At 40.4% G+C, this 10108-nt stretch overlaps 1 protein-coding gene across 4 annotated transcripts in view; it reads left to right on the top strand.

Annotated features, from left to right (window-relative positions):
* Positions 1-3709: 3709 nt before the first annotated feature.
* The window catches only part of mast4 (microtubule associated serine/threonine kinase family member 4), a 144356-nt gene continuing 137957 nt past the window's right edge, over positions 3710-10108 (top strand). For all 4 annotated transcript variants that reach the window (XM_036580243.1, XM_036580231.1, XM_036580230.1 and 1 more), the window contains exon 1: positions 3710-4235. In XM_036580243.1, the coding sequence (XP_036436136.1) occupies positions 3948-4235 (288 nt within the window). In that variant the 5' untranslated portion in view covers positions 3710-3947. The remainder of the gene's footprint in view (positions 4236-10108) is intronic.

The raw sequence follows: 10108 nt of genomic DNA, 5'->3' as shown, positions 1-10108 counted from the left end.
TTTCCCTGAGTTATCATTTCAGTGAACTAACAATGCTTTTACTTGAGTATAAGTTTAGGCTACCCTACCCACTTCTGGTCAAAATTGTGTGCAAGGTAAATATTTTGAGTTTGAACGACATTGTTGTACTGTAACAAATAACAATAGCTCTGTGTCTTTGGCAGAGATTAGTGGAGTTGCCTAAAACCAAACGTTAGTTAAAGCAACAGTACTTAAATGAAAAAATGACTCAAGGGCTCCTTAGTGGTGCAAATGTCTGCATTCACCATATTCTTGAGGTCCTGATTCATGACAGTGCCACACACATCCATGGACAGCAGTAAAAGAGAGCACGGTTGGTCCTACTGCCCTCTGGGTGGGAAACATGGCTCATATAACAGAATTAGGCAGTTAGAACTTGTTCAGTTAGAACCATGTTCAACCTGCCAGTGACATTGTGTGAGCGACAGCTGGAAAACATGCAGTGGAGGAGGTACATCAGGGCTCAGCCTTCCAGCTTTGTGCAACAGAAGGAGTGCTAAGCCCTGTCCCAAATGGTACCCTAAGCCTTGCAGTCTTCCTCCAAGTCCACACTTTGGTGACATTGATAACGTGTGGATGTCTAAGCCAAGAGACCTTCGGGGTACTAGGTCTAAAGGTATCAGTTTGGGACTCATGCAACATACATGTTACACACATACTGAAGCAGGAGAAATGATGCCATCAGATAAACTTGTTTTTTAATTAAGATAGTTTGCTTATCTACATTGGTTTAATCCGGATTACAGGATTATTATAATGCATCTTAACAACAAGTAAAAAAGAAATAAAGATTTTAACTCACACCTTAATATCTTCTTCCCTGCCATGTTGATCAGATAGCTGTGAAGACGCCTGTCCTCTCTGCTTGGTTAGAAATCTTAAAGAATTTTGGCATTGATGTGGTCCTTGCTATAGGCTGCACTAGGGGATGCATAGATGTGCTGAGAACCCCTGTGAATCTCAGAATGACAAATGGGACACCTTATAGCCTCACGGCCCTCACAGGCATGCACAATATGGGTCCACTGGACAGTGAAAATAAATAAAATAAATAAATAAATACCAACATATAATGTCTTACAAAGGTATTCAACTACCATTCAGACTAGTATTTGGTAGAACAACCTTTTACTGCAATTAAGACTGTTAGAGTAAGTTTCTACTAACTTTACACATTTTTGCCAGGTCTTCAGTTTGTCCAGGTTGGTTGGATGATGCTTGTAAACTGCAATTTTCAAATAATGCCACCAATTCTCAATTGGACTGGAGTTGGCTATTGTTGAACATTTACCTTTCTGTTGTTCAACCACTCCTGAGTTGCTTTGGCCTTGTGCTTGGGATAACGGTTAAGTTTCTCTCAAGCTTTAGTTATTTAGCAAACTAAAGCAGATTGTCTTGCAGGACATCCCTGTATTTTGCACCAACCACCCATCTTTCAATTTTAACCCTTGTGTGGTATTCATGTTTTTGTTACTCAGTGGGTCTGGTGAAATCACCACATTATTGTTTTTTGATGAATGTAAAACACCAGATACAAAATATCACAAGTGGTCAGCGTAGGGTTCTCCTTTAGCAGCTGTAGCCAGCCAGCAGCCTGTCCATGTTGTCCACCCTTACACACATGCACACATATACAAACACATTCACACAGACACACACACTAACAGCAGGCCATGTATGAGGAGAACAGACTGAAGGGACACAGCACCTCCACATCTTTATTCCCGGCGGGTTCACCCCAACACCACGTGTGACATAAATATGTAGGGGGTGTACAGTGTAAAGTCATTGAAAATGTGTTATACGTTCTTCACAGAAAATGAGCAAAGGCCAAGGAATCTGGGGTTGAAATAATAATAAATCGCATCATTTTTTCTTTTGGTAAACATTGAAACTGGGTCCGACAGACCCGAACACCACACAAGGGTTAACAAGATGCCCTGTCCCCACTGATGACCAACATGATGCTGCCTCTCTTAATTTACTGTTGAGATGGTATTTGTTGAGGAATAGGCACTGTTACATTTGTGCCACATACTGTATTTTGAATTTAGGTCAAAAAAACTCCATTTATGTCTCACCTGACCACAAAACTTTATACCACATATAAGATCTTTAATGTGTTTTTCTTCAGTAAAGGCTTCTTTCTAGACACCCCTTCATACAGGCCAGTTGCATGTTTGTTTCGTTGACCGTTGCATCTTCATTCCAGTCTCAGACACTGAACTCATTCTCTCCTTCAGAGTGATTGTTGGCCTCTCTGTGGCCTCACTCTCAAGTCCCCTTCTTGCTCTGATGTTGAGTTTTGAGGGATGGCCTTGACTAGGCAGTGCCTAGGTGGTATGATGCAGCTTCCATTACTTCACAATTTATCCAACAGTGCTCACTGAGATACCTAAACACTAGGATATAATTTGTTGTCCTTTTCCTATCTTGTGCATGTCTATGATGTTATCTTTAATTTTCTTAGAATGCTCCTTGGTCTTCATTTTCACAACTTTTCCTGAGACACATATATATAAACATAGCTTTTACCAGCTTTAAAACACACTGTGCCAAGGTCAGAACCAAACCCTTATCATGATCTTTAACAATACTGCCAAACATGTCATGCCAGTTGGTAGCCCCTGCACGCAACTCACACCAAGGTCCATTACAGCCTTTACCTAACAGAGACAGAGAGACAGAGAACTGAGAAGATAAAAGTAGAATCTACTGTATCAACACAGGAACTTATTTGTTAGGCTGTTTTTCTTTTTTTCTAATACTTCTGGTGTAGTCCAAAAATAAAACACTAAAGTAACGTTTTACTTTAAATCATGACAACTTTAACCTTCCTCTTATGTTGCAGGTCAAACTGACCCATTTCGAACTTCAATAATACAGGAAAAATATTTGTAATCATTTTACTCCTATATAGTTTTATAGTCCTACTAACATTATGCCTCTGTACTCTCTCAGAGGTTGAAAAGATGAGCAATATGAGCAGAACAATGACAGTCCAGGAGGCTCAGGAACACATCCTTAATCAGGATAGTGAAGTAGAGAAGGAAGAGTCTGAAAGTGAAGACGATCTTGAGATCAAGTCTGATCACGATGATAAATTGTCTGATGATAAGGGTTGAACATAACAAGAGGGTTAACAGTAAAGCCGTCCGTGCTCTGTCACCAAGAGAACAAAATTAAAACACAAAAAGGAATTGGGAACTTAATGTGAATTAGTGAAGTGTGACTAATTTGGGGAATGTGAGTAAAATACACGAGTGCGTTTGGAAAGACTCGGAAAGTACAGATGTGTGCTTAAAGAGTCTAGCAAATATGTTATTTGTCCTTTTGAATCCTTTTTGCATTTTCCTCATTACACAACCAGCCCGCCCTCGAGTATCCGCTCTAAAGTGCTTGCAAATTTTCAAGGTTTTTCCCATCTTCAACATACATCATTAGAAGGCGTTTTTGCCTAGTCTTCCAGTTCACTCTAGAGACTACTGTGGCACTGTAGTAGAATGAGCGTTGGCAAGTTTACAACAGATTTTCATTTCAGTACAGGCAGCTAAGTGAATGTGGCCTATTACTACCCACCGCTGGTGTGTTTATATCTTACGCTTATTGATGGTCTATACGTGAACTTTGCGCCTCTCGTGCTTTCTCTCTTTGGCTGGGCGGAGTTTTGTGAGCTGTAAGCCGAGTGAATGAGCTTGAAGCGCGGAAACCCGCGCGTGCACTTTCACAGCAACACGCGGATGAAACACCTGCAAAACTACGAGTGAAGGATATTTTGTCACGATCTCGAGCCCAGCTCTTTCTAGCTCAATGGAAAGGTGCACATAGGAGTAAATTCTCTGAGGGAAACTGCGTGAAAACTTCAACACGATGTCCTTCACAATGACAGAGTAGCTCTCTGCAAGTTCTCGAGCTGGCTGGACGACATGGACAGGGAAAGGTCGGAGAGATTTGGAAGCGACGGGAGTAAAAGTTCATCAAGCTCCCAGACGCTGTCAGAGGCAGAGATACATGGAGAGGAGAACGAATCTGAGTTGCGGTGTTTTGAGACATTCCGTCGTCGCGCTTTAGAGTTTGCTCGTCTCGAACAAAAAGGGAAGGAAGGCAGCGGCGAGGAGGAATCAGAAGACATCAGCAAAGAGGTGAAAATGAGGAATAAAGAGGACCAAGAACGTGAAGGCGGCGACGAGGAGGATGTGGAGGAAGACGAAATGGTAAATAACCACACACAAACAGATCTTCACTGGCGTGAAGGACAGGCGAGGCTGATGTAGCTGCTGGCATTGTAAATTCGAGCGCAGGTTGCATTACAACTACTTGGAGTTTAGAGAAACTGGAAAGGCAGGTGTGTTTGTGGGTGTGCACTGTCCGTGTTGGTAGAACTGTGTGTCTGAGTGACAGACTAGTGTTTTTGGATTCTCTTTTTCTTGGCTAATGTTCCTGCATGATGAGCATGGAAGTCAGCCTTTAACCCAGGACTTTTATCTGAAATTTTAGTAAGCACTGAGTTCATAGGTTCTCTGAGCTTACCTGAGCACATATCTGAAGCACTGTTTCAAATCGAACAAATCAAGGCTAAAAAGTTTTCACTCAAGTCATCATGTTGAATTCGTTCTATTTGAGCACACAGGGCGAGGGTTTTTTAACAAAACAAAAGTAACCAAGATTTGATCGTGAGAAAAATGATGAAAATATATCGTTCAAATAAAAAATAATACAAACAATCCAAATGGATCCTGTTAGATGTTCGTCGGAGGTGTGACTATACAAAATGTCACCACTTTAAACTAGTCAGAACAAGTTCTGTGGCATTATCCTGATCATACGAACTTTAGTTGCTGAACATGAATGAGTTAAATAGCTTATCAGCTTTTGTAGCTAAATCATTTAACAGAACACAACCTGCTTTGATACTTTGGTAAAATCTTGATGGTCAACTACTCCTGCTTCGTTTTACTAGACATTTGACCCTGCTTTCAGAACTGAAGGAGCACATACACCCATCAGGCATAACATTAACCTTGTTTCTGTGCTCATTGTCTATTTTATCAGCTCCACTTACTATATATGTGCACTTTGTATTCTACCATTGCAGACTGTAGTCCATCTGTTTCTCTGCATACTTTGTTAGCCCCCTTTTACCCTGTTCTTCAGTGGTCAGGACCTCCATGGACCCTCACAGAGCAGGTAGGTGGTGGATCATTCTCAGCACTGCAGTAACACTGATGTGGTGGTGGTGGTGTGTTAGTGTGTGTCTGAGTGGATCAGACACAGCAGTGCTGCTGGAGTTTTTAAACACCTCAGTGTCACTGCTGGACTGAGAATAGTCCACCAACCAAAAATATCCCGCCAACAGCGTCCTGTGACCACTGATGAAGGACTAAAGGATGACCAACACAAACTGTGCAGCAGCGGATGAGCTCTCGTCTCAGACTTTACATCTACAAGGTGGACTGACAAGGTAGGAGTGTCTATTAGAGTGGACAGTGAGTGGACACAATGTTTAAAAACTCCAGCAGCACTGCTGTGTCTGATCCACTCGTACCAGCACAACACTCACTAACACACCACCACCACGTCAGTGTTACTGCAGTGCTGAGAATGATCCACCATCCAAATAGTACCTGCTCTGTGAGGGTCCATGTCCACTGAAGAACAGAGTGAAAGGGGCTAACAAAGTATGCAGAGAAACAGATGGACTACAGTCTGTAATTGTAGAACTACAAAGTGCACCTATATAGTAAGTGGAGCTGATAAAATGGACAGTGAGCGTAGAAACATGTTCATAATGTTATGCTTGATCGGTGTATGTACAGACCTGTGTTGCCCTCAATTGATTCTAGCAGTGCAGTTGAGATACTCAGTGCTTGGTGTTTAAACATAGTTGGTTTTAAAATATGCATGTCCTTATTTTTGGAAGACAAATTCTTGCTGTTTGCTTGAGTCTTAAGGGCTGTTTTGTTTGTACATATGCTGGTATGGAGTCAGCATGCCACAGAAGTGGATATGGACTTTTTGAATTCCTTAGTGGTCTTTTAGAAAGCATGATGTGGGGTGAAGGAGGACAGAATTTGAAACTTATTTTTAGTTTCCTTTACAGATCCAATACAGTGTCATGGTGACACTTACTGCTTGCAGATTAGGAGTATTGTTGTAACAGTCCAGACTGGTTTCTCCTGTTGCACAGAATAATTATGATCTTAACAAGATAGCTGCTCTTTTATTGATGCCATATGTGAGATTTTTTGGTGCAAGTGAAATCTGATTGGCTTGAATTTGGATTAGGCTTCTCTTTCTGAGCAACAGGTGGTTGAGATGCCTTCGGATCATTCGTTTGCAACAGGTCAAGTGACCGTGGAGTGAGAGGTCTCAGTTCAATGGCTGCCCATAATATACAGAAATCTGTCTTTGTTCTCCAGTGGTTACCAAACCTAAGAGCAGAAGCCAGGCTTCTGGGAAGCAGCAGTTTATCTTCTTAATCTGATCAGGCTTTGTTTACTTTAGATGAGTCCAGCTGTTACGAGGCCTAAGTTTACTCTCCCCTCATGTGAACACTGATTGCTAAAGCATTGTCATATGGTCTAAGCTCACTGGACTTGGTCATTGAGCTTTGGATTGAGGGTGGAGGGATCTGTGCATGTGAAAATGAAGAATATTCAGCCTCTCAGCTTTAAAAAAAAAAAAAAAAAAACATTGTGCTAAGTTCAGATTTTATTCTCAGACTCTTCAAGCCAGAACTCACATATACTAAAGAAATTGGTAATTAAATATGATTAACTTGCATGTCTAGTGAGTGCTATGATGACCACAGTAGCAGACAACTTTTAAGATAGACTTTCACCAACTTGCCATCCTTTACTTGGCAATATTTCAGCCTTTACACAGTACATGTACAAATGTGAATTTATTGAATTCGGCTACTTTAAGGTGCACCCATTGCTGACATAGGCATTCAGTTGTGTACACACAGTTTGTATAATCTCCATAGAAAAGCATTGTCGATAGAATGGGAATGTATGGGGCAGCTGCACATGAGTCTAAGTTCACCATGCTTAATGCCAGGCGTGGGCTAGAACGGTATAAAGCCACCCAGCATTTTCAATGGAGAGCTCTTCCACATTGTGTGGTGCATGATGGTTTGTGGTGCATCGAAATCTGCCTCGCTGCGTGGCAAAAAAATGTTCAGCAGATTTCAGCTTTATGCAATTGAGCGTGGCCGCCGCATTACGTTTAGCCAGTTGACCAAGAGTAGACCGATCTTTGTTATGAACAGCAAACAAATATAAAACTTTCTCAGAGGGTAGAGAGAGGAAACAATGGCTGTCTTGCTCTTCTTTGATTCTACGATGGTTAAAATATTATTAAAATGTTTAGTTTTATACATACCTGATGACAGTGAAGATTTAAAAAGGTGAATTGTAGTTGTATAGAGTTAACATTGTTTGAATGGCAAAATTAAGATTACTTGCTAAGGTTGTTAACTTGCTAGTGAGATTGAGTGATCTCACTTGATGACTGATGCATTCTGAAGACAAATAAGCACTGCAAGTCTGCATTTTATTCTTAGTGCAAGTTTCTGTGTTATTGTTAACACAAATATGAAACTGCCCATTGCCCACTGTGATGGCTCACAGTCAGTGTTCCTGTTCATTCCAAAGGTGTTCAGTGGGGTTAAGGTCAGAGCTCTGTGTAGACCACTGCATGTAATTGTCTATGGTGGCTTTGTATGCTGTAGCATTAACATTACATATTATGTGCAGCTGCTCAGCCATGGAACCCCATTTCATGAAGCTCATGATGCACAGTTCTTGTGCTGTTGTGGAACTCTGTAGTGAGTAATGCCACAGTGGATAGGCCATTTTACATGCCACACACTTAAGCACTTGATGGGCTGTGCTGTGAATTCGCATGATCTGCTATTTCATGGCTGAGCTGTTGTCGCTCCATTTCACAACAGTAGCCCTTACGGTTGACCGGGGCAGATTTAGCAGGGCAGAAATTTCACAAACTGACTTGTGGCAAAGGTGGTTTCTCATGACAGTGCTACAAATAACGTCACTGAGCTCTTCAGTGTGATCCATTCTACTGCCAATGTTTGTCTTTGGAGATTGTGGCTATGTGCTAGATTTTATGCACCTGTTAGCAAGGGGTAAGGCTGAAACACCTAAACTCAATAAATAGGAGGGATGTACTTTTACATACATACATATAGTGTATTTTTAATTAACAAATTGATTTTGCAATTTTAATAACATCTTCCATTAAAGTATTGCTTGCATCACTTTATTCTGAATAGATGTTTAAGAAGTGCATGAATAAGTATTCAGCTTCACTCTTTGGGGGTGGGGAGATGACATGAAATGTTTGACATAAGATTTCTACTCTGCACAACTGTGGAATGAAATATCAGAATATGCAAGGAAATTAGAAAATGCTATTACAGGGAATTGTAGCTTTCATTGTCCAGTATATACTGCAGATTGTTAGGTAACTTCAGAAAGTCTAGGTTTTTGGAACTGATACTTTCTGCTCTTGTTTTTATGTTTGATCATCAGTCCAGTTTAATGTTACTTATACAAAGCCATCACAAAGTAGCAGAGAAAAAGTCTGCACGAGCAAAAGGAAGAAATGCTAAAAGAAACCAAGGCATCTATGCTGAAAAGAGGAAACCACCCTCCAGAAGCAAGTCTGTTTTAGATTACTTAACAATTTAATGTGGTTTGTATTAATTGTTTATTACTTTAAACATGCAGTTTGCACAGTGGTTCATTAGCCATTTTGTCTTGATTATCTGCATTTGGGATCAAAGAAAAATTGTGTAAATTAGATTTTTGGTCAAACCATTAATCAAATCAGAAAGCTAGCACAAAATGCTACTTAAGGGGTTCATTGCTGACACAGGTGTTTAGTTGCATAAATACTGCTTGTATAAAGATGCTCTGGAGCAGCTGCACGAGTCTAAGGTCACCATGCCCAATACCAAGCATCTGTTAGAGAATTATTAAGCCTCCCAGCATTGGATTGTGGAGCAGTGGAAATGTGTTCTTTGGAGTGATGGAGCACCATCGAGTACCTTTGTGGTGAGTAGCGTTTGTGATCCAGACCTAATCATCCAAATTCAGTACCTGACCTCACTAATGCTTTTGTGGCTGAATACAGTTAAATCCTCACAGCAATGTTCCAACATCAAGTGTAAAGCCTTCCCAGAAAAGTAAAGGCTGTTACTGCAGCAAAGGGGGACAAATTCCCTATTAATACCCTTGATTTTAAAAGAAACATTGCAACGAGAGACATTTTCCATTTCAGACATGCATCGGTCAAGCTGCAGCAAAGGAGGAGAATCTGCTCATTAATATTTCGAATTAAATGTTGCATGATCAGGTGTCTGCAAACTTTTAGATCTTCTAACCCCTAGACCTATAGTGTATATAGGATATTGCGTATGAAAATTATTCTTGAGAAGTTCAGTGAGAGTATAAGGCAGATTTATAAAAAGGATTGAAAGATTAAAAAAAGTTTAACATTGACAAGTGTACTCTGGTCATTTTAATTTCTAACAGAATTTGTAGCGGAAGGGATAAAGCATTTGTTAATAGAGTAATAATGCTTCGGCTACTTTGTCATATTAACATTTATTTAACAATTATATTCATGTTCAAGAAAAAGTGCAGCTCATGTTTCACATTTCTGTCATGATTTCATTTTATCATGCTTGTCAGTAGTTGAACTGTGAGTGAAACTCATCTTCTTTGTCCCATGTTCATTCTTTGACTAGTGCAAGAGAGAAACCTTTAAATGCTAGTTTTACAGGGTTGGTTATTAGCCACGTACTGACTAATATCACAATCTAAACAGTGGGTAGAGCACCCATTTCCGGCCCAGTAAATCTGCAATCTGACCGTTTTAATGTGAACTCGTGGACCTCATTTCAGTAGTCTTAAATAGCTTCCTTCTTTTCTGTCTTCTCCCTTCTGAATAGTGATCTAAATAAGAGAGGATGTTTTAGCACGATGCAGAGATTCTGTCCTGAAAGATTCTTTTGCCTTTAGTGTAGTCCTTGAACTCACAGTAAAGCAAAGCTTCGCTT

This window comes from Colossoma macropomum, unplaced genomic scaffold (genome assembly GCF_904425465.1).
Source record: "Colossoma macropomum unplaced genomic scaffold, Colossoma_macropomum, whole genome shotgun sequence".
Taxonomy (NCBI): Eukaryota; Metazoa; Chordata; class Actinopteri; order Characiformes; family Serrasalmidae; genus Colossoma; species Colossoma macropomum.
The sequence above is the reverse complement of the archived record's forward strand: the minus strand, read 5'-3'. Positions and strand labels throughout refer to the sequence as shown.